The sequence below is a fragment of the Corvus hawaiiensis genome, chromosome 25, assembly GCF_020740725.1.
Source record: "Corvus hawaiiensis isolate bCorHaw1 chromosome 25, bCorHaw1.pri.cur, whole genome shotgun sequence".
Lineage (NCBI taxonomy): Eukaryota > Metazoa > Chordata > Aves > Passeriformes > Corvidae > Corvus > Corvus hawaiiensis.
This window is the reverse complement of record NC_063237.1, coordinates 392,164-415,498: the sequence shown is the minus strand read 5'-3', so window position 1 is coordinate 415,498 and position 23,335 is coordinate 392,164. Positions and strand designations below refer to the sequence as shown.

The 23,335-nt window shown below is 52.4% G+C and overlaps 1 protein-coding gene across 8 annotated transcripts; it reads left to right on the top strand.

Annotated features, from left to right (window-relative positions):
- Positions 1 to 387: 387 nt before the first annotated feature.
- ST14 (ST14 transmembrane serine protease matriptase) lies at positions 388 to 22,443 on the top strand. Of its 8 annotated transcripts, none has more exons than XM_048328898.1 (20): positions 388 to 741; positions 928 to 1,092; positions 11,454 to 11,613; positions 11,834 to 11,961; positions 12,520 to 12,590; positions 13,000 to 13,160; positions 13,600 to 13,635; positions 13,914 to 14,151; positions 14,289 to 14,428; positions 14,853 to 14,950; positions 15,437 to 15,546; positions 16,403 to 16,533; positions 16,791 to 16,895; positions 17,901 to 18,008; positions 18,391 to 18,504; positions 18,687 to 18,815; positions 19,185 to 19,371; positions 20,030 to 20,304; positions 20,614 to 20,750; positions 21,185 to 22,443. In XM_048328898.1, the coding sequence occupies exons 2-20, from the start codon at positions 1,087 to 1,089 to the stop codon at positions 21,344 to 21,346; spliced, it is 2,496 nt and encodes an 831-aa protein (XP_048184855.1). In that variant the 5' UTR covers positions 388 to 741; positions 928 to 1,086; the 3' UTR covers positions 21,347 to 22,443. The 8 variants fall into 8 exon arrangements, with proteins under 8 accessions (XP_048184855.1, XP_048184854.1, XP_048184856.1 ...); XM_048328897.1 differs by having other exon boundaries at positions 899 to 1,092; XM_048328899.1 differs by lacking the exon at positions 928 to 1,092.
- Positions 22,444 to 23,335: the final 892 nt, after the last annotated feature.

Below are 23,335 nucleotides of genomic sequence, written 5' to 3'. Positions count from 1 at the left end.
ATTATCTCAGGAGGGCAAAGCTACTTTTGATCTCTGCCAAAATCATGTTTTGGGAGCAGGGCTCTCATTCCCGAGCTCCCGAGAGACGCATTTGAGATCAAAGGAGGAGTTCCCATCCAAATGACACAGCTTTGGGAAGGGGAGTGCCACCTCTCTGTTCTGCCCCAAAGCAGCGTGTGGCCAATTGAGGGCAACCCACTACACTTTTACAGCTCCCATTCTCCACAGTCAGTAATTATTCCCTTGCATTGCAGATGGAGAGGCTGGATCAGCCCAAGATGACTGTGCCCATCCCCAGCGGTACCAGCCTTTGCTCTGGGGGCTGCCTGTTCAGCTGGAAAGCACAGCGCTGCTGGATGACGTTTTCCTCTCCTCCCACTGAATCAGCCTTTTATTTACTCTTTGGAATGCAAAGTAACAGGACACCCTGTGAGTTTTATCTCTCTCCCAATCTTTTGTAATGCCTTGGAAGTTGCCGGACCGGATTGAGCGTTCGAGATGGGGTGGTTTCGGGGTTGCCTTCAGGAATCTGGGTGGGAGGGCACTGTCGGTGAAATTTGAATTTGGGAGTCACGCTGAGAGCAAAATCCTTGAGCCACACTGCAGGAAGGAACAGCCTTTGTCCCTGACTGAATCAGGCCCGTTGCTGGTGTGGATGGATGGTGCTCCGTTGCTAGAATTCCTGGGAACTGCCTCCACCAGAAGACTTTTCCCCGCAGGCAGCCGGCCTTCTTTCCTTATGTAAGCAGTTCTTCCTTTCTTTCGCGTGCATGGCATTCCCAGGGCTGGGAGCTGATGCGGAAGGATCCTGCCTGCCCAGACAGTGTTTGCTGCTCCTGCAGCTGATCCTTGTCTGGGGTTCGAGCTCAGGGCGATTTAGCTCTTGCAACTCACACAGATTTTGACCAAGTCGGACTTGGTTCTCAGACTTCAGGGCTGTCCTTCCTCCCAAACTTCGGCTCTGCTCTCAGGATGCTGTTGAGGCTACACTGAGACAACGAGAGGAGAAGGACGTGACAGCTTTTATTGGATAAACTGGTCCCAGCGGGAGCAAGCAGAGGCTGTGAGGCTGACTGCTGCCATTACATGTGGGTGAGTGCCTTGAACTTCATGCTTTATTGCGTTTTCACAGTGCCTCGGCTGGGCTCAGCATCCTTCAGTCAGACTGGAGGGGTGCATGCAAGTCTCTCACCAAAAAAAAGCACGTGGCAGACAGGTTGGGAATTGTTATTGGATGTTTTGGGGCTCTGCAGTGCCCAGGACGGGACCTGCTCCCACCACAGTGACTCGGTAATGGCTGCAGCACAGACACGAAGGAAATCCCTGGGCTCCAGCAACAGAGAAATGGGAATCTTGGTATTGAGGCCTCGAACCAACTACCTCCCAGCTAAATAATATTTACATTTAGCACGTATTTACATTTATTGCTTGCTGCTTTTCCCCACGGTGATTATGTCCCCTTGTTCAAAGAGGGCTCATGAATTAGTTTGTAAAATGTCAGTGGCTTGAATGGCAGGAAACAGTGAGCATTCACAGCTCTGTGTCAAACCAGGGGTTGTGGATCTTTGCCTTTTGCCCTCATCATCCATATCCCTGAGTGCGGGTGTTTACCTGGCACCAGCCTGGAGGAGATCAGTGGATGCGCCAAACAGGAAAAATGTGTAGAATGCAGGAGCAGTAGTTCGGCTGGGACGAGCTGCTTTGTACCCAAAATATGCTGTTTCACGGGGGTGTTAAGACAGGCTGCAGCCAGGCAGGTAAGGGAGTGGCTGTAAAAACAGCGCTGGGCAGGGCTGGGCATCAGCAGGAGGGCTGAGAGCTCCTGACATCCATCAGCAGCCTGACTAACACGGCACCTTTTCAAGGGAAGTACCTTAAATCCAAGGGTGCTTCCTGCTGTGCAGTGTTCCGCGGTGGGTGGAATTCTGGCAGCTGCTGAGGGGACAGGGAAGGTGGTGGCTGATGTGTTTCTACAAGAACACAGAAGTTATGTCGTGTTTTTCACAACAGCAGGATCAGAGACCTCACCCCGTCTCTATTTTTCCCCCCAAAAAACACCTGCAAACAGCCTGCAAAACTTCTGCGCTGCAGAAGACAATTTAGAGCAAGGGAAAACAAAGGAGACTCAGCAAGGGATTTCCTGCCTGTGATCAGCAACTCGGGTTGCACCAGAACCAGAGTTCTGGGAAATTTTAAATATTCAAGTGTTGAAAAAATTCAGCTTCAGGGCTGGATGCAGTTGGTGTAAAAAGGTTTGGATCAGCAGTGCGGTGGCCAGTTCAGCTTTTGATGGGTGTATCACATATTCATATGGACTGCCACATGTAAGATGGAGAAAGGAAGACTCTTTCCATGAAAAATTGAGTTTGATCCAGCTATTTTAATCCTGACTTGCTCTTGAATGTGAGAAACCTAAATATTGGAGTGTGTGTGTCTAAATCATCTTTTCAAGAAGGGGTAAATGGTGAAGTAAGACTGAATGCAGCTTTCAGTGTTACAAATTCTTTCAAACTTGCATTAGAGCCGTTCTCAGAACCCCAGTCCCTCCTTTCCCTCTCTGTTTAATATTAAACCACACAGCCCCAGGGGCTGTTGCTCTGTGAGCATCCCCCGAGTGCCACATTTGGATGCACTGCAGTTTCTGCAGCACTGCTGTGGTGTTCACTTTGCATCCGGTCTCTGTTATCCAAGAGAAAGCTCATTGCTACAGTGCGGTAGCCTGGCTGAGAGCAGGTTTCAGGCTGGGAAAAGGGAATATTTTGCTTCTGAGTGTCCCAAATGTTTCTGGGAGCATGAGGCTTGTCCCTGGGGTAAACTATATGTGCGTGCTGAGAGTGCCCTCTTTGCAGCGGGGTTTCGTAGCCTGATAATGTTGTCACCCGAGGAGGGATGAGACCGTGGATACACAAAGCTTTTCCTTAGGAACTGTGCATCTCTGCATGCCAGCCAGCCCTCCTACCGACTACAAGGTGGCTTCTGTTGGTAAAAGACAGATTTTTCTGGTTTCATTTCCCAAAGCAAAGCTTGTGGCTGAAGGGTCTCTTGGATGATGCAGAGCTCATGCGGGGCTTTTGGGCGCAGCTTTTCGGGCACGGTGTTTCCCCTTGTTCCTGTGGAGCAGGAGAGGCGGGAGCCGCAGGTGGGCACGGCAGCGGCCCAGCAGCCGCGGGGTGTTTCCGGCTGCCCGCACCTGCCCGGAGCACGGGAAGGAGGAGCCGGGCGCGGTGCCCAGGCCCGAGGCGCGGCGCCATGGCGGCCTGAGCCGCGGCACTGCCCGGGCCATGGAGCGCGGCCCCCCGGTGCGGTACAGCGCCCAGCTGCAGGTGAGAGCACGCCCGGGCCCGGGGAGCTCCCGGAACTCCTGCCAGCCTTCTGCCGGCCTGCCTCGTCCTCTGCTTGCTCGGGTTCCTTCGAGCCTGGCGGGTTCAAGGAGGCTCTGGATCCTGCGGGAAGGGGGGGGGTTCCAGCTCACCCTTGGGTAAGGTCAGGAGAATCTGCTTGGGGGACATTTCTGAGCTCAGCAGAGCGGGGGGAAAAAAAAACAGCTTTGGGGAATTGGAAATGTCCACCTGTCTGTGCCAGCTTTGGATCCCCTCGGTGTCGGTGCTGCCATTGCTCCAGGGGTTTTGGTTTCAGCTTAAGCTGAGGGCACTGGGGTTGTGAGTAAAGGTAAACTCTGTGCAGGTGAGCTGTGTACAGAGCCTGGCTCTAGGTTGTTTAGCAACAGATCCAACTAAACCTGTTCAAGTGTCAAAAGGGCCAATTTTAACCGAGGGCTGTGGGGCTTCATTAATTAACCGCTGCATTATGAGTGTGCTCTGAGACCTGAGCAAGCTTCTTGTGTAGATCTTCCTGGCTGAGGGTTGGGCAGGGATGGCTGAGTTAGGTTGCAGCTCCAGAGCCTGTTCTGTGCCACAGAGCTGTTCCAAACACAGGGCTTTGGGTTAAAGCAGGACAGCAGCATTTCCCACCCCACCTGCAGGCTGTGTGGTGTCTGTCTCTGAGGCCTGACTTTAGTGGTTATTATCTGGCAACAACAAAGGAGCTGCTGGTTCTGGCACTGATCAAAAAGCTGGCCTGCAGCAAGAAAAGTTTCCCTTGCCTCCAGCCCCTCTGTCTGGTGTGTGCCAGGGGTGGGAGTGGGAAGGAGATGCTCTCACTGAAGTAGTTCAGCTCAAGCTGCTTGTTCCTGGCCAGGTTGGGGTGACACTTGTGTGAGTGACACGGTCTTCCCTGCCTGGCTTGTTCTCCTGGCAGAAAGTAGCTTTGTCTTTGATTTGTCTTTACGCAGGACTGAGGGCTCGAGTGGGTCTCTTCCCTGGTTCTGGATCAGTTTTCCCCCTGTGTCAGTTCAAGAGGGGCTGATCTGATCCAGAACAGCTTCCCTGAAGACAGTACCTGCCCTCCTGGCAGGAAACAGCCCAAGGAGTTTGTCCCCCATGGACTGTTGTTGGACTTGGCTCCTTATAAACGTGACAGTGGAGGAAATGAGTGGTTTTGCAATGTCTTGTGTCTCCTCCTGTACCCGCAGAGGAGCTGCAGCAGTTCTTGGGCTGAGGAGAAGCTGCTGCTCTTCCTTGGAAAGGTGCAGAGTGTTTCCCTGGGGTAGAGGCTGGTGGGTGAGCTGCTGCTCAGGCCAGTTTGGCTGCTGTTGGTGCCAAAAGCAAACAGGGATAAGGAAGACACAATGAGAGAAGGGCTGAGGCCAGACCTTTGCTCAGCAAACGAAAGATCACTGTGTAAAACTCTTGAGGAAGCAGCAGGAGTGTTTTGAGGGCCTGGCTGTGGGGAAGGTATCGGAGCAAAGGTTCTCTCCTTGCCCAGGGTAGAATTTATCATTTCCATCCAAAGGCCGCTGGGACAGAGTGGGAAATAATGCCCTGCAATATCCAGGCCATGGGCTGGGGCGGGGAGGGAGCAGCTAACAGGGATGGGTTTGGCAGACAGAGACTTTCCTGGTTGGATGTGCTGGTGTTTTCCTTGCTGTTGGTTTCAAACATTGGAGACTCGTGGTCCAGATCCACCTCAGAACTGTAGGAATGAGTGAAATATCGCAAGGATTGTGGAGGTCAAGGTCTGGAGCTCAGCTGCTTTGGTTAAGCTGCTGGAGGCAGTTTTGTTTTCCAGACAGTGCTGTCTGTACCAGGAAAGACATACAAGTGATTTAAATGAGCTGTTTGCATCTGTGGCATGTTTCTTTGCTGCTCTTAGGACATCAGTGTGTTGTAAGGAGGAATTTCATGGCTCATAGCTACACAGAGCAGGGCTGTAGGGTACCTTTGTTCCCACCTTCTCCCCAAGAGTTGCTAAGACTTAAGTGTAAAATTCTCTGCTACCACAGACACACAGAAGCATGGTGGCTTTTTCTGAGCTTCTGTGGTGCCGGACAGAGCTGCACCAATCAGCCTGGATAGGGCAGCAAGCCAAGCCTGTGCTATCTCTGCACACATTAACATCAGTTTCTTCTGTAATAAACCTAAAGGAATTTGGTTTCTCATATGACTCAGGGTAGTCACAAGACAATCAAATGCTGTAGAGTGTTAAGCTCATACTTGGTGTGTGAAATAGGTGTGTGTGACCTGTATCTTTCACTATTGCACCTGCCCTCTGTGCCTGGAAGATACGCAGTCTGGAGGACTCTGTCCTTCAGCTCTTACCCCATATTCCCTTTTTAGTTTTGATGTCATCATTTTATAGCTTCATTGCCCTTTAATACAGAGCTGAAGACGAAAGATAGTGTGCTGGCAAAGTTTCTTCAATGCTTTGCTGCCCGTGGTGGGGCAACACAGCATGAATACACCTCATGTAAGCTTCGCTCCCATGCGTGCTGTTTCCGTGTATTTCTTATCGAGAGTAAGAAGAGACGTGAGGAGATGATTCTTATCAGATCTTTTTCCAGAGGAGTTGTTGGGGTTTGCAGCAAGCGTTGGTGCAGGAGTTGATTTAGGGGTCGTGTGGCTGTACTTGAGCTACTTGGGTGAAGTGAGTTGCACATGCTGTTCACATTCGTTTTACTTTTTCTGGTGGGAAACAAGTTTCCCCTCATGCCAGCACCACAAAGCTGGTGTTGACTTTCAATGTGATCCAGGAATTCTGGATTTGAAAACATTACTTTTCTGGCTCTTTTTGCCACACAAGCCCACCCTGTTGGTCTCCTGAGCTCTGAGCCAGCTTGCTAGCCATGTCCTGAGCTGCTGGATGAGTCGACAGGTTTAATTCCTCTCATTTCTCATGTGGTATTTGTTTTAGTTTTTATTGAACACCACCCGAGGCAGGTGTGGCTGGAAAAGGGGAGGTGGGAATTGCCTCTTGGATACACAGGCTGGGATCTGTAAGGTGTAATTACTCTCAAGAGTCTCTAACTATGTAGTCCAATGACTCTGCTTCATCTCCAACCTCCCCAGGCCTCCTCCAGCCTGGAGTTTTATGGGTTCCTTTTCTTGGTCATGTACATTGGTATCAGACAGTGGCATTTTTTTGCTGTGAGATTTGATTTGGTTGCACACCTGCTCTTACTTGTATGATCTGGGCAGCTTTGGCCCTGAGCAGTCCTGTGGCAGACCAGCAGACTCTGGAGTTGGGAAAGTCCAGGGAAGTTGGTGAATCTCATGTCTGGTGCTGGACAAACAAATTACCTGGTGGTCATAAGGGACAGGTGAAACTAATGGCCAGGAGCCCAGTTCTTCCGTGGGTCAAGGTCCTGTGAACAGATGCAGACACCGAGGGAGAGATGGAGCAGCTTTTTGGAGGAGAGGGGAGCAGTGAGGGGTTTGGTGCCTGGGACACATCACCATCTTGGTGGGACCGCCAAACAAGGCAGAAACCAGCCCCTATGGGGGATGCTGATCCCAGAGGGACTCCTGCTTTGCACACATCACGCTGCAGAGCCATACTCCATGGCATATCCCAGCCTTTCCATGATCCCCCACTGCAGGAGGATCTCTCTGCTTTCCTGTAAGATCTCCAGTGCAGAGCTGGTTCCCACCACCCCCATGTGCCAGCTGCATTTCCTGCTGACAGAGTTAGTCACTTCTGCATCTGGTTTGTCCAGTTGGACAGAGCACAGTTGCTGTCTAAAAATACATCATGTGGCTTACAGAGGAGGAATGGGAGGTCTGCTTTTCCCAGGACTGAGCTCAGACTCTGCACGGAGGAGCAGGAGCCCTCCAAGCGCTCCATAAATCCATCTGTGTGCACTTCTTTTCCAAATTTCCTTGCGGAGTCCATACTCCAGGGGAAACTGAGGCATGGGAGAACTGGGGCAGTGCCTGTCTGAACCTTTCCCTGGATTGGTTTTGCTGCCACAGCTGATGCTGTGACCAGATCCATCGGCCCCTGCTTGGGGAGCCTGGCCGTACTGGCAAGGACTGAGTGAGGAGGAGCAGGAGGAAGTAACTGCTCCAGTGACTAAGTCAGAGAGAATATCAAGGGAGGTTTTCTGTTAATAATGTTTATTGGCGCAGTTTCCTCGAGAAGAGACAGTCAGACCTTGAGTCACTTTGGGCTAGAGACGGTTTCTGGAGGAGCCATGGACAAGGTGAGAGTAGGACGTGTTCAGCTCCGCTCTGGTTTACAGCTGCCGCCGTTCAGAGCACACAAGGGAAATGTGCTGCAGCCCTCAACTAAAGGAGATCAACATTGCAGTTGTCTTTTTCTTGCTTTAACTGTGATCTTTGAGCCTGTCTTGCATGTGATTTCGTCTGGTTTTTGTCTAGCTCAGAGGATGGTGACAGGGTGTTTTTCCTCCCGAGTGTTGGGAGTGAAGGGGATATGGAGCACAGGAAGTGAGAGGGGCAGAGGCTGAGCTGCACTCGTGGGGCACAGGCAAGTCTGTTCCTAAGGTCAGACGGGTGTTTTTTGTGCTGAGTGTGGGCAGGGAGGTTTCAGCCTCTTAGAGTTTAGGACACAGGGCCTCATCTGAGACCTTCCTCACGGCCTGATTCATCATTCCAGCAGTGCTTGGGGGATGCTTCAGATCCTTCACTGGGTATTGGGAAGAGAGTTTGCAGGAATGGCTGTTGCTTACTCAGGCTGTGATGGATGAGGGCTCTTCACACAAGTGTCTGTGTTGGCTGAGGAACATAATGGCATCCATAAGGTATGGGAATGGGAGAGGACGAGATCTGGAATACAACACAGAGGGCGGGGAGGGAGGGAAACCTCTTTGGATCGTGTCTGCTATCTGCCCATAGTCACAGGGTAACTTCTGGCAACTAACAGTGTCAGTGGCTGCTTGTGCACCTTGTACAGGAGGAAAAACAAAAGTAACCTTCCCAGAAGTCCCCACACTCCTGTCATTTCTCCTGTGCTGCTGCTGGCTCAGCTTTGGAGCAGGAACAAACTGACAAAGGCATGGTGTAAACTCATACAGGTTTAACATTTTTCATCCTTTTTTTTCCAAGAAAAGCAGAGAAATTGCCTAAAGAAAGATGAGATGGTGAGTTTTCCTGCCTAATTTCCTTGCTCCCAGGAGCAGTGTGTGTGCCTGTGTGTGCTGGAGGCAGAAGGGAGCTCTGTTTGCCTTCTGATTTAATCACAGTGATGATGTTCTCCCTGGAAGAGTTATCTCTCTGCAAAGACACAATCTGTAGCTCAAAGGGGATGTCACAGTGCATCAGCCACATTGTTGTGCAGTGTTGTACAGCAGGAGCTCCTGCTTGCTGCTGAGCCTTATTTTTTTTCTGGCAGTTTGGTGGAAACTGAAGCATAGGAATTCTGCAGAGGGCTGAAGGTCCCCTCAGCTGAAGGTTTTCTTATGGAAAATTGGTTTTCTTTGCAGTTCTTCCTCGCTGGCTCCAGGAAGTCTGGAGAAACTGATAGATCATTTAAGCCCCTAAGACTGTCTTCTTGCCACAGGCTCCTGCAGATGTTAATAGAGAATTAAATACTTTGCTTTCTGCCAACAGCAGCAGTGTCTTGGAAGTCCTGAGAAGGCTCAGCATTGTGAGCAGCACTGTGGAGGGGGAGAGGATGTGTTTGCAAGTTTTGTGGCCGGTTTCTTCTCTTTACCAGGTTTGGGAGGGTTTATTACATGATTGGAGAACTGGTGGGAGCCAGATGGATGTTTGGAAGGCAGTGAGTCAAACTCCAGGTAGTCTTGACTTTGATTGCAGAGTTTCTTGATTTAGGATGTCTCTATGTATTGAAGCTTTATTTTCTGTGTCATCTGTTTCAAAGTTTCCTTGGGTTATATTTTCAAGCTTTTCCTCTATGATCAGAAGCCAAACAGGATTCAGAGCATTCCCCATGGGATTGTCCTCTGCAGCCCTGCTAGGTTTATTTTGGAGGTGGCTGGATTTTGTGCATGGAAACAGTTCTTTCTGCCTAGCCTTAGCCAGTAAAACTCAAAAATGAACGAAGTCCCCTTCCCTGAACTGCCAAATGATAAACTGGGAGGATTCTGAGAGCAGCTGGTGTGAAAACTGGTGGGTTGCTCTAGTCTTGGTAGTCTTCTGGTGTTTGCAGAGCATTAAACTTACAGAGTCCTTGACAAAAACTCGGAGTAAGGTGCCTGCCACTTCCCTTTCTGTTGTGAAGTGCTCCAGGCAAATACCGAAAGGAGGAGAGGCTGCGGTGGGGTGTGGAGGGTGGGAGGAGAGCACAGGCATTGGGTGAAGAAAAGGGCAAAAGAAGTGGGGGAATGGTTCAAGTGGGAGCTGGGCTTTCCTGCCAGGCAGGGCTGAGGAGAGATAAGATGAAGCACCTACTGGAAGTGCAATGAGGAAATGCAGTGAGAATGGCTCGTTCCTTATGTCTGCACAGCAGGCTCAGAGGTGCTTCTGTTAGCAGGATCCCCTCTGCTAGTTGTTTTTCATAGAATCCCAGAGTGGTTTGGGTTGGAAGGGACCTTAAAGCCCATCCAGTCCTACCCCTGCCATGGCAGGGACACCTTCCACTATCCCAGGGTGCTCCAAGCCCCATCCAGCCTGGCCTTGGGCACTGCCAAGGATGGGGCAGCCACAGCTTCTTTGGACAACCTGTGCCCGGGCCTCCCCACCCTCGCAGGGAAGAATTTCTTTCCAGTATCCCATCTAACCCTGCTATCTTTCATTTCAAAGCCATTCCCCAGTGTCCTGTCAAGCCATATCCCCCTTGTCCATATTTTTCCTGACTTGTAGGGGCTTGTGGCATTTGCATCAAATTAACCTGAGCTGTTGGAGTAGGTTTGTGTGAGCCCTGGGCTGAGAGAGGACAGGCAGAGTCTGACCCTGTGTTTGTGGGGACAGCGTTACCCTTCTGGAGCGTGGGGCACGTGGAAATGCTGCGGACTTGTGCAAGTCAGTACTTTGAGCCGTGGTGTCCGTGCTGTCATCCAGAGCCCAGGGAGCTCTGAATGCCTGCTAAGGAGAAAATGGGAAGGTGGTGAGCAGAAAGGTGAGGGATCCTCCTGTTCTGGGCCTTTGCAGCAGGCACAGAGCCCTTCCTGCCCAAGGGAGGCACAGATCGGAAGCAGAAGATGTGGTGAGCTCTGCCCACACCACTGCCAGGGCTGGCAGAAGAGGAAGTGCCAGGGTAGATGCAGATCTGGGCCCCCACATTGTCCAGCCAGTACCAAGAATGCTGTGTGGGATCCTCTGAAAACATCTGGGTCTGCAGCTGTTCCAATCCCCCCGGGCCAAAGGTGCAGATACATGAGCAGGGCAAGGATGGAGGAACGAGGAACGGAACAGAAGTTGGGAGAAAGTGAAACCCTGGCGCACCAATGGTTTTACAGCTGATACAGAGCTCGATGCTTCAACAGATCTTCCACTTCCTCACCCAGCCCATTATGGGGTGGTGATGACAATGAGAGCTGTGTTATTCCTCGTTCCTTTTGGATCTGTTCTTCCACATCTTGTCCCAAGAGCATGGCTGCTCGTGGGCTGTGGGGATGTCTTGTGTGTTCATCTTAGTTTTTTGGTTTATTTCTTTTAATGGGTGTTTGTGCTGGATGGGCAATTCCAAGCAGAAACAAAGGAGTGCTCGTGGCCCAGGAGGCATGACAGAGAGCTGTGAAAATGTAAAGGGAGGAAGCAGCTTGATCTCTTCTTTTAGAGAAATGCTATTTATAGCATGCTGTGCCCTGTGACCTGTGGGTGACACACCTGCACACAGCGAGCGCTTTGCGGGGCTGAATTTTTCTGTGCAATTTCATCTGCTGAGGCAGATCATGGAGCTTGTGGGCTTGTGACCTGCCATGGTCACGGGAGGGTGTGTGGACTTGCCCCTGAGTTTGCTTGAGCTCATGACCTTCTATTAGGCCCAAAAAGGAATTAGGTGTGTGCAGAAAAGCAAAGAAGAAGCCTTCAGGGTTTGTCCTGCCGTGGCTGTGGAGCTGCCAACGCTGAGGTTTGCCCTCAGTGCTGCCGCATTCTTTGTCCCCAAACCTGCTTCAGGCTGCTCTGTGGCTGGACCTCCACAAGCCAGGCTTTGGGAACAGCCTTCCCACTGTCCTGCCTTCCCTCCTCTCCCAGGACATGAACAACCTGGACGAAGGGGTGGAGTTCCTCCCTGCCATGAACTCCAAGAAGATGGAGAAGCGCGGCCCAAAGCGGCAGGTGGTCGTCACCGTCCTGATCATTGTTTTTCTGCTTGTCTCCCTCACCACTGGCCTCCTGTTTTGGCACTTCAAATGTGAGTGTGATGTCTGGTGGGTGGTGACGTGTAGGGGGACACCCTGGGAATGTATCCATCCACATGGAAAAGCTTGTTAACTGGCATTGCTCACATGTGCCCTCTCAAGCTCTGTAGACACCATTTCCACCCCCCTGCCCCGACTGCTGTCACTGGGGATCTGCTGTGACACGATCCCAGCCCTGGCTGCCCTTCCTGACCCTGAACTGTTGCCTTCCAGACAGGAACACACCCGTCCAGAAGGTTTTCAATGGCCACTTGCGGGTTCTGAACTGGGAATTCCTGGATGCCTATGAGAACTCCAGCTCTCCAGAGTTCAGTATGCTGGCCAAGAAGGTGAAGAGCACGGTAAGAGGTTTCTTGCCTCCCTCCTTCTGCAAGCAAGGGATTTTCCTCTTGCCTGATGGCCATGGGGATATGTCATGTAAGATTCCTTGGAGCTTTCCCTGCTCGCTGTGACACACTGGCTGGGAGCAGGGACCTTCCTTGGAGCTGGATCTTGACATCCCAGCTCCAGCCCAGTGCCACGGCATCTCCCTGTGCCATAGGAGCTGCCAGGGCACATCCCAGGATCGCTGGATGAGTCAGGGCCAGGAACTGAGGCAGAAGGGTGTCTGAAGGAGGCTGAAGCTGTGGCTGGTCTTGCCTCTTCCCTCAGACTTGGGGATTCACTTCCCCCAGGGAAGAGTGGGGCAAGCTGAGTCAGAGCAGGCTGTGATGGGCAGCTCTGGGCTCTTCTGGGGCTCTCAACTCTCCTTCCTTTCTTTGGCTCTGCAGATTCCTGCACCCAGGGATGCCAGGTATGTGCCCTGGTTTTCCTTAGTAGGCTTGAAGCTCTGTCTGTCTTTAGCTTTTCCCTTTTCCTCACTTCTAGATGTGATGAACACTCCTTTTTAACCCTTTCAGGTGGAGGAGATCTACAGGAATCATGCTGATATTGGTCCTTACCACAAAGAGACAGTGATCACTGCCTTCAGGTGAGTGTTAGGTACTGCCTGAGCCCCATCTGGGACGCCGGGATATCACACAGCCATTTACCCTCATTCCTGGGATGCTGAGATGGAAGCACCCCAGTAGTCACCCTGAGTGACACAGGAAAGGGTGAGCAGTAAAAAGTCACCTGAAACTGCGTTTTGTTTTCTGCCAGATGTCTTGGGAAACAATGTGTGGTGCAGTGAACTGCAGTGGGTGGTGCCTGGCAGCATTGAGAGGGACTCCCTGGGCTGGCAGGGGCCTTTGCTGTTTGCTTAACTTGTCATTGAAACTCTCCCTTCCCCGTGGCCAGGCTCTAAAAATGGCTCATCAAGTAGTCTGGCCCCTTCTTCTAGTGGTATGAGTCCTCCCACATCTGTCCTTGCCCTCACACCACAATTGCCCTTCCCACAGCGAAGGCAGTGTCATTGCCTACTACTGGTCAGAATTCCTTGTGCCCAAGTACCGGGAGGAGAGCCTGGACAGGGCGATGGCTGACAAGCAGAGCCTGGTGCAGAGGTGGAACCCCCGCCTGAGAAACCCCATGCTGAAGGTGGAGTCGGTCATTGCTTTCCGTGAGTTTTGGCTCCGCTGTCCCTGGGCCTCTGTGTGGGACTGGGTGGGATATTTCTCTGGAGGGACAAGGTGCTGGTCACAGCCCTCCCTTGGGAAAGCCAGCCCTGAGGGTGATGTAAGGACCTGGATGTCACTGCACAGCTTAAGGGGATGTACAGCCTGAAGGAGGCTCCACAGACCTGCCCCCCTCTGCTAGAATGCTTTGTGTTCTCCTCTGAGCCCAGGGAAGAGGGACAGGGATGAGGTCTCTCTCTGCAGAGGAAGAGTTTGATCCCTCAGTTCCCAGAGGCCCGGCAGGAGCAGCCTCCCCTGCCAGTTTGCAGGGAGAGACTCCACAAGCAAGGCCAGATCAATGACAGTCCAAGGGACAACCTCGGCTTTGTGCCCAGGGATTTTCCATAGCCCAAAGGGTGATGCCAGCTCTGTTTTCTCCTACAGCTGTGGACCCCAGCATAGCTCACTCTGCCCGGGACCGTAAGTACAGTTCTTCTTCCATCTCAGTGGCCTTTTTAGGGTGGTGCTTCTCTTGCAGGATGGGGAAGGGTCTGGAGAGAGGTGCTCTGCATGCAAGGCAGACCCCAGTGTGCTCCTTGGAGCTGGTTTGGGGTTGGACAGACTGTGACACAGGCCTTGCTGTTATCCAGGAAGAGCCACCTGCCCTGGGATAGCCTGCAGGAATTACTCTCTGCATCCCAGGGAAAGACAAGGCAAGCCTTGTTTGCCTTGTTAACTGTTCCCTACTCTCCGGGCAGACAGCTGCATGTTCTCCCTCCACGCCAAGGAAGGGGAGGTCACCAGTTTCACCACGCCGGGCTTCCCCAACAGCCCCTACCCCAACAATGCCCTCTGCTACTGGGCATTGAGGGCAAATGCCAACTCCAGCATCAGCCTCACCTTCAAGACCCTGGAGCTGGAGCCATGCAGAGATGACAGTGACTACATCAAGGTGTATGACTCTCTCAGCCCCGTGGAGCCCCACGCCTTGGTTAGGTGGGTGTTCCTGGACGGCACCAAGTCCAGGGTGATCCTTAGAGATGTCCTGCTCCTGTCCCTGCTCAGAGCTGAGCTGTGCTGCTTGAGGCTCCCTGTGCAGCAGTGCCTCATGGATTCTGTCCTTTGCTTCCTAGGCTTTGTGGGAATTATGCCCCATCCTACAACCTGACCTTCTTGTCCTCCCAGAACGTCATGCTAGTCACGTTGGTTACCAACAAGGAGGGGCGATTCCCTGGGTTTAAGGCTGAGTTCTTCCAGCTCCCGAAGATGAAAGGTGAGCAGAGGCCTTGGCCTGTTTCCCCACCTCTCCCTGCCATGGGCAGCTGAACAGGGAGGTGGCTGTGGCTGAGGTCAGTTTGTCAGGGATGTTTCCAGGGCTGGAGCACCTGGAAGCAGGTCACCTCTTGGTGCTTGCCTTGCCTCTGGTGTTCTTGGCTGCTGTCATGATGTCCCCTGAGGAGGCCAAAATAAGAATTATGTTGAATTAGACATGCAGATTGATGTGTACAGGAAGCACCTAATTGATCTCCTGGGTTCTCTCAAGCCTTGGAGCAGAGCTGCTCTCTCCAGAGAATGACTTAACCTTGTCAGAGACTGTTGCCTCTGCCTCCCTTCCTGCCTTGGATGACAGCCAGCTGAGGCTAGGAAAAACCACATCTAACTCTCTAACCTGTTACTACCTTCCTGCTTCTGTTTAGCCTGCGGTGGCACCCTGAAGGGGGACAGTGGCACCTTCACAACTCCCTATTACCCGGCACACTATCCCCCAGGCACGGACTGTGTCTGGTACATTGAGGTGAGATGGGCCCTCTCTTTCCCTTAATAAGTCTGTCAAATGACCCTGGTCATGCAGGACATGGTGCAAGGGAGCTCACAGCAGCTGGTGCCCAGAGGCTCCCAGTCTGGCATGACTGAGGGAGCCTTTCGGAGCTGGGGGCAAAGGAAGAAGAGGTTGAGACAGGCCTGAACCCCACAGGAGCCCATGAAAAATCCTGTAACTTCACACTAGAAGGATGAGAGTGTGGGCTTTGGGACAGGCCCGTTATTGGCTGGTGACCAGAGGTCTGGCTTCTACCCCTCTGTGTGCCTGTTCCACTGGGGATTCTGGGGCTAGGGTGACTCAGTGACTTTTATGAAGCTGTTTCTTTTCCTGCTAGAAAACTGACCTCCCCTTTTCAGATATGTTCTGTCCTCCCGCCAAGCACAACCCTCTTCCTGTGAAACTATTCCCTTTTCCTTGCTCCAGAAAACAACATCCCACTGACTCTGCTTCCTTTCACAGGTTCCGTCTATAAAAAATGTGAAGGTGCGTTTCAATATGTTCTTTGTGCTGGAGCCCGGGATGCCAGTCAGCTCCTGCACCAAGGACTATGTGCAGATCAACGGCACGAGGTGGGGGTTGTGTGGCTGAACCCATGGAGGGGCTTTGTTTAGTTACACAGAACCTTGTGCTTTCCTTAATCTGCTGTGGGAACAAGTGTGCTGGTACTGTCAGGGCTGGGAGGAGGCAGGAGGGTGCCCAGGACTGCCCCATGGTGAGAGGGGAGCCCCACGCTTGGTTCTGGGGATAAGACCCTGGGTTTGTGGTGTGCTGTAGCTGACTCCTCCCAAATGCTGTGGAGCATCACAGCACACAGCTCATGTGTGGGAAGGCAGGAACATCTGGGGTGGGTTTGCTTGAATGAGCAGATCTCCATTCTCAGAGCACTCGTATCCTGTGATGCATTTCCCGATGCGTTCCCCAGCTTGATACGAGCTGGGCCAGACAGAAAACTTGGTACTTCACAGGCAGGTGATTAATCTTGTTTCACAATGTTTTGGGCAGGGGAGCTGACCCTGCCTCAGAGAGAGGGTTTCAAAGTCAGTACCTGCCTCTGCAGCCCTGAGTTCCTGCAGTGCTGTTCATGATCATGCACGTGATCCCACCTGCCCATGATGAGATGGGATCCTGCATGAGTCCAGTGTATCCGAGATCAGACACATCATGGGGCACGCAGGGATGTGGAAGAACTTGATCACAGTCATTCCTAAGGTCACAAACTGGTGTTTGTAACTGGCCCAAACCTTCTGCCAGCAGCAGCAGAATTTGGACCCTGAGGTCCAGCAGCCTGTGCTGGGATCAGACCTGCTTCCTGCTCTCCTGCCCCCTCAGCTCCTGGGGTGTGGAGCGAGGTCAGGGATAGAATTCTGGAGCTTTTCTTGGTGCTGACTTACAGCCCTTCAACTCCCCTTTGCTCTCTCCCTGCAGGTACTGTGGGGAGCGCTCCCAGTTTGTGGTGGCCAGTACCACCAACAAAATCGAGGTCCGGTTCCACTCAGACCAGTCCTACACAGACACGGGCTTCTCTGCGGAGTTCCTGTCCTATGACTCCAGTGACCGTGAGTTGAAACCCTGGGGCTGGGGTGGGGAAAGTGATTTCCCTGAGATCTGGAGCTGTCCCTCCTCTGTGCTTACACTGCCCTGTAAACCGGGAAGCGCCTTTTCCAGGGGGATAGCAGCATGTCTTGCTTCCCTGCAAACCTCCTGGTCTTCGTGCTGTGTTCTGCTGTAAGCAGGCATAGGGAACTCTGCAGAAGGGATGTAAAGGGGACACCAGGAGGCCTCATGTGTGGTTTTGTCCCTTTCCCTCTCTCAGCCTGCCCTGGCAAGTTCACTTGCAATACCGGCCGCTGCATCGACAGGAGCATGCGCTGCGACGGGTGGCTGGACTGCGTGGACGGCAGTGATGAGAGGTCCTGCAGTAAGTCCAGCCTTGGTTTCCCTTTGGCACAGTGTGGGAAAGGCCATGTTGCCCCAGGGTGGCTAGGCTTGTTCTGGGTAATGTGACTGAGTGCTGTCTGGAACCAGCGCTGCAGCCTTCCTCCAGGTGCTCAATCAATTTGGGATCCCTTCTCAGCATAGGAGCTGTGGGTTCCTGCTAATCCAGCCCTCTCCCAGTGGCATCGCCCTCCCTTTCCAGTTCCTCCCAGCTGGGAATGTGTTTTTCTGTGTAATCCTGCTGGTTGTGGCTTTGGCTGAGCTGGGTGGTGTGGAGGGACATGTTTCGTTACCCAACTGGGCAGGCTTTGCAGAGCTCATCTGGAAAACCCGTGGGACACACGGGAGTTGTTTCTTTGTGCAACAAGTTTTCCTCTTGGATTAGCAGAGCTGTCCTATAGTTAATGTTACTGTCCAGGCTCTGCAGTTTATTAGAGAGGACGGGATCCCCTGGTTTGGGATCTTGTTCCTGGGGGAGGGGTAGTTTTCTCGGGAAGAGTGTGCTGCTGGCCCATGATGCTGGTTTCTCAGGTGCTTTCCTACTGCTTGCAGCAATTGCTTTGCTTCAGTATTGCCTCTGGCTGTCCTGCTGTTGTGATGTCAGCTTCAGCCTCCGCTGCCTCAGACATGACAGCTCCAAATGGCTTTGTTCTCCAGAAAAGTGGAAATACTGTGGATGTACTGGGTGTGTCATGTATTTATGTACACATGCACAGTCCTGAGCTGATTGCTGGGGTTCCCATGCCATGGTGGATGGGTTGCTGGTGACTCCACAGGTGCCTTTGCAGGCCTCTCCCCTAATTTCTAGCACTGGAACAGCCTGCCCAGCGGAATCACCATCCCTGGAGGTGTCCAAGGAATGACTGGACATGGCACACAGTGCTCTGGCCTGGTTGACAAGGTGGTGATTGGTCTCAGGTTGGACTCAATGGTCTTAGAGGTCTTTTCTAACCTAAATGATCCTGTGGTTCTTACTTTGCTCTTCCAGGCTGTACCGAGCAGCAGTTCAGGTGCCAGAATGGCTGGTGCAAGCCCAAGTTCTGGGTCTGTGACAACGTGAATGACTGCGGTGACAACAGCGATGAGCTGCAGTGCAGTGAGTGACTCACCCCGCAGGCACAAAGGGCTGAGGGCTCGAGCAGGCACGTGGGGGACGATGGAGGCTCGTGGGATGGAGAGAAGCAAGTGCTGTGCTGGAAATGAGCAGGCAAAAAACCCCAGGCATGGCAAGGGCTCACCTGGTTGCAGCTTCCTTGAGCCCTGAATGAGAGCTCAGAGGAAAGAAGGATGAGCAGAGGTGTAGGAAAAGAAAGGGCTGAGTAACTGAGTGGTGGTGTGCAGTTTGGAGAAGAAGAGGTTGGAGACACAGGATGCTGGAGCTGGAGAGACTTTATTTGGGGAGGGGAGCTGGGCCCAGCCAGGTGCTGAGGTGCTGCAGGATTTGTGCCCAGCCCTCAGGAGCTGCTCTCTGTCCCCAGGCTGTGCAGCAGACAGCTTCAAGTGCGACAACGGGAAGTGTGTCCCCAACACACAGAAATGTGACGGCAAGGACGACTGTGGGGACGGGAGCGACGAGGGCAGCTGCAGCACAGGTGAGGGTGGGCTGCAGGGTGACTGCCATCAAACGCAGCCTCTGATGGATTTCCTTGGGGCTGGGCACCCTCGTGTGTGTGTTTGCATGGGGTGGCAATGCCCTGGGGTGGGTGGAAGAGGTGAAGGTGATGTGACCTCCCCAGAACCGGGGCTAACCCCTGTGCCTCCATCCTTCCTCCAGCAGGCCAGACCGCAGTCCCCTGCAAGAACTACACGTACAAGTGCCGCAGTGGACACTGCATCAGCAAACAGAACCCCGAGTGCGACGGGGAGCAGGACTGTGAGGACCACTCCGACGAGGACAACTGCAGTGAGTGCCTGAGAAATCGGGAGGGTATCTGGGCTGGGCCTCTCAGAGAAACACCCTAGTGTGGCAGAGAGCCCCTGGGTGTTTCTGTGCAGGAGCTTGATCTGAAAATAGCCAAGCCATGTTCTTTAGCAGCCTGCGGAGCGTCTGTGTTGTTCAGGAGGGCTTAGATGGGTAATACAGGGGTTTATCTCCCCTTTACAGAGTTGGCCAGTAAATATTGTAGCTAATTTAGCACCTGTGCAGAGAGCATCAGCCCTTCCTGACACACGTAACAGGGCACTTGTGCTGTCAGATGTCCCAGAGGAACAGAGGGGAGGCATGGGATGGGAACAGGAGAAACCAATCACCCCTTCTCCTTCTCTGCCCTAGACTGTGGGCTCCGCTCTTATGTCAGGAAGTCACGGATTGTCGGTGGGCAGAACTCGGACGTGGGAGAGTGGCCGTGGCAGGTCAGCCTGCACGTCAAGGGCCAGGGCCACATCTGTGGGGCCTCACTGGTGTCGGCGAGCTGGCTGGTGTCAGCGGCACACTGCTTCCTGCCACTGCAAGGCATCAGGTACCGGCCTTACATCCCTGTGCTTCCAGGCATTTCACAGAATCACAGAATAAGCTGAGTTGGAAGCAACCCTCAAGGATCATCGAATCCAGCTCCTGGCTCTGCACAGCACCATCCCCAAGAGTCACATTGTGTGCCTGAGAGTGTTGTCCCAATGCTTCTTGAGCTCAGTCAGGCTTGGTGCTGTGACCACTGCCCTGGGGAGTCTGTTCCAGTACCTGACCACCCTATGGAGAAAAGAGCTTTTTCCTGATATCCATCTTAAACCTCCCCTGACACAACTTCAGGCTATTCCCTCTGGTCCTGTCACTGGGCACCATAGAACAGGTATCAGAGTCTGCCCCTCCTCTTTCCCTCACAAGGAAGTTGTAACTGCAGTGAGGACTCCCCTCAGTCTCCTCTTCTCCAGGCGGAACAGACCGAGTGCCCTCAGCTGCTCCTTACACATCTTCCTCTCAAGGCCCTTCAGTATCTTCACTGCCTTCCTTTGGAAGCTCTCTAATAGTTTAATGTTATTTTTATGTTGTGGCAACCAAAACCACACACAATATTCCAACAGCAACTCTTGAGAGGCATTCCTCAAGGAAACTGTTTAAGGTAGTGAGCGGTGCTGTCTCTGAAATGGGGTCTCACCCTGTGTTTCATGCCCCCCATGCAGTTACTCAGACCCCAGCCTGTGGACAGCCTACCTGGGTCTGACCGACCAAGGTGACCGCAGCAGCCCCAATGTGCAAGCCCGCAAAATCAAGCACATAATCTCCCACCCCTTCTTCAATGACTACACCTATGACTACGACATCGCTGTGCTGGAGCTGCAGAGCCCCGTCACCTTCACGGCTGTGGTCCAGCCCATCTGCCTGCCTGATGCCACCCACAACTTCCCCGTGGGCAAGGACCTGTGGGTGACTGGATGGGGAGCGACTGCGGAAGGAGGTGAGTGCTGGCATGTGATTTGGGGCTGCATTGATGTATTTTACACAGGTTGCCCAGAGAGGCTGTAGCTGCCACATCCCTGGAAGCATTCCAGGCCATGCTGGACAGGGCTTGGAGCAGCCTGGTCTAGTGGAAAGTGTCCCTACCCATGGCAGGGGGTGGAACAAGACGGGCTTTCTTCTTCTTCTCTTCAAATCCAAACCACTCTGGAATTCTACATGTCTATGATTTCTGTGTTTCTTGAGGGGAAAAACATGGGGGTGCTTAAAAATGTGTATTTTTACTTAAGCTGCTCCTCCATCTTGGCAGGCTCGGGAGCCTCCATCCTGCAGAAGGCAGAGATCCGGCTCATCAACCAGACTGTGTGTAACCAGCTCCTGACAGACCAGCTGACACCACGCATGATGTGCGTGGGGATCCTGACCGGCGGCGTGGACGCCTGCCAGGTAAGGCAGCCGTCTGGGTTTAGTGCTCGTTATTGGTTATTAGGCAGGGAGACAGGCCTTTGCTCATTCTGGCACTTCCGCTTACATTTACATTTTTAACATAAAACAAATCTATGGGAATCCTCCTGGATTCAGACAATGGACAGATTACAATGGGCACCAGCAGCAAGTTGTGTTGATGCATGACTTAGACTCAAAAACTACAGCCCAAAACCACAGGACTTAGACTCCATCTCACCAGGTAGGACATACAACCCCACTCCAGCTTCTGGCTGTTATTCAGAGCCTTAGTTAGCAAGCCAGGCTGCTTGACTGGTATTTTATAACTCTTTGTTCTGGCACTGTGGCTCTTACTGCCATACTCCAATACCTGTTTCAGGGAATGGCTATGTTGTATGGGGTTGGTGCTTATGCTCCTGTGTGGTTCTGTGCAGGGAGACTCTGGAGGGCCCCTGGTCAGTGTGGAGCCCAGCAGTCGGATGTTCCTGGCTGGCGTGGTGAGCTGGGGCGATGGCTGCGCCCAGAGGAACAAACCTGGGGTGTACAGCCGGCTCACGAGCCTGCGAGACTGGATCAAAGAGCACACAGGCCTCTAGGGATGGATCCCTGCCTGGACACATCTTGGACAGCGCTGGCTGGAGACACTTGGCAGTGCCAGCCATGCACAGCCTCTACTGTGAACTTCAACCCTCCCTCTACCTCGCTGCGAGCACCTGGGACTCCATGTGCAGCCAGAGCTGATGGTTTGGTTTAGCCCTTAGTCTTAGAAACCCATGTTTGGAGAAGTTTCCCGTGGTGGGTAAGCTAGTGCAGCTCCCATGAACGACTTGAATGAGCCATCATTCAAAATTACATCTAGTAATAAACTTTAAAAAAAAATCAAATTAAAAAAAAAAGACAAACACTTTGTGTTTAGAGGCAAACTTCATTTGGACAGGTTCAAAAACAAGGTTTCAGCATATATTCTAAGTTGTGCAGTTGTTTTCAGACGGCCGTCCATACCCCTTTCTCTGGTGTTCAGCCACAGGGGGGTTGAAGGGAGGTCTTACCATAGTTTTGAGGGGATTCCCTTTGGGATCCCTCCCTTGTCCCACACCATGGTCTCCTCCCTCTGTCCTCTGTCCAGCTCTGCTTCTGGCATGGCCAAGTCCAGGGCTGGGGGCCTGAAAGAGCGATGTTGGACTGAAACACCATTACTGCCCCCGAGGGAAGCCACGGGCAGAGCTCGACTACCATCGCTCACCCCAAAGAAAGCCATGGGCAGGGTTCAAACACCATCACTCACCGTGAGGGAAGCCACAGGCAGAGCTGCTGGCACACATGGAGATCCAGAGCCATTGGTGTCACCACACTGTGCCTTAACATCACACTTAGCTGAGCTGATGCAGCTTCTGCTGAGCCCCAGGTGCCTGGAGTCGCTGTGAAGAGCACAAGGGCTGCACTGAATCCTTCCTGGAGTGCTCCCCACAAGGACAACATCAGTCAGCTGTGCACACCAGCCTTACACCTATCTTACTTTTGTAAAGAAAAATGTGACTTGTGAATGTGCTGATTTTCTTCCTTTCTCCTCTGTAGCCTGTCCCTGCCCCAGCAAGCACACTCCAGCTGAGTTAGTCCCTTCCTCACCTGTAAATACATTGTTTTGTAAAACTCTCAGAACTGAGATGCTGCAATAAACTGGGATATTTTCTAATACTGTGGCTGTGTGGTTCTTCCTGAGCTTCTGTGCAAGTGTCCCTGAGACAGAAACCTGCAGCACAGACCCCCAGTGGTAAGTGACAGGAAGGGTGATGTAGGCGAGACAAGCAGCACCACTCAGTCCTTACTGCAAAGAACACCCAATTTATTAAACAGCAACTAAGAACAGGTACCGAGGTAAGCTCGGGAACCCCAACAGCAAGGCAGAGTCTAAGCGGCACACGTGCAATGCTGGGTGCTCTCCCTCACCCGTGCAAATGGGCAGAGGACCAGGTGCTGAGCCCCAAATCAGTCTTTATACCCTTTAAGTCCTTTAAGTCTATTGGTCTGGTTTGGATCCTTCACACTATTGACTCGTTTCTCATGCTGTCATTGGTCCATTTCAACGATGCCTTTTTCACCAGTCATTCTCCGAGAACCTCCACTGCTTGGTTTGTGCTACGTCCAATCCACGTTCTTGGTGACATCACTCTTATCTGTGGGAACAATCTGGAAAGTTCCCCTTTCCCAATGCTATTGAGGGCACCACCCGATGGTTACATGCAGGTATTACACCCAGTACACTGTCCACAACGTAATGTAACAAGATAATTAACACACAAAACATCAACCAACCCAACTCCTGCCATTAACATATTTACCAACTTACTAATTATAAAACACTGAAACTCATTTATAATACTAAGGGGGAAGCTGAGCCTGTCTCAGTAAAACACTACTGCCATGCACAGCAGCTCCACTGTGGTGGAGAAAGAGTCTAGGGAGAAATCCTCACAAAAAACAGCTGTAAGGGCTCATAGGAGGATGGTCTCTGCCTCAGCCCTCTTTGTAGCGTTCAGGTACGTTCTGAGATCTGTGCTTATACAGTGCTACAACAACACAAAAAG

Bases quoted from the DNA above. Each gene is read 5' to 3' on its own strand.
- ST14 (XM_048328892.1), top strand. From the start codon at position 7,448: ATGTTTATTGGCGCAGTTTCCTCGAGAAGAGACAGTCAGACCTTGAGT. The intron at 11,962-12,519 runs GTAAGAGGTTTC...TAACCCTTTCAG, and splicing joins CCAAGAAGGTGAAGAGCACG to GTGGAGGAGATCTACAGGAA. The intron at 12,591-12,999 runs GTGAGTGTTAGG...CCCTTCCCACAG, and splicing joins ACAGTGATCACTGCCTTCAG to CGAAGGCAGTGTCATTGCCT.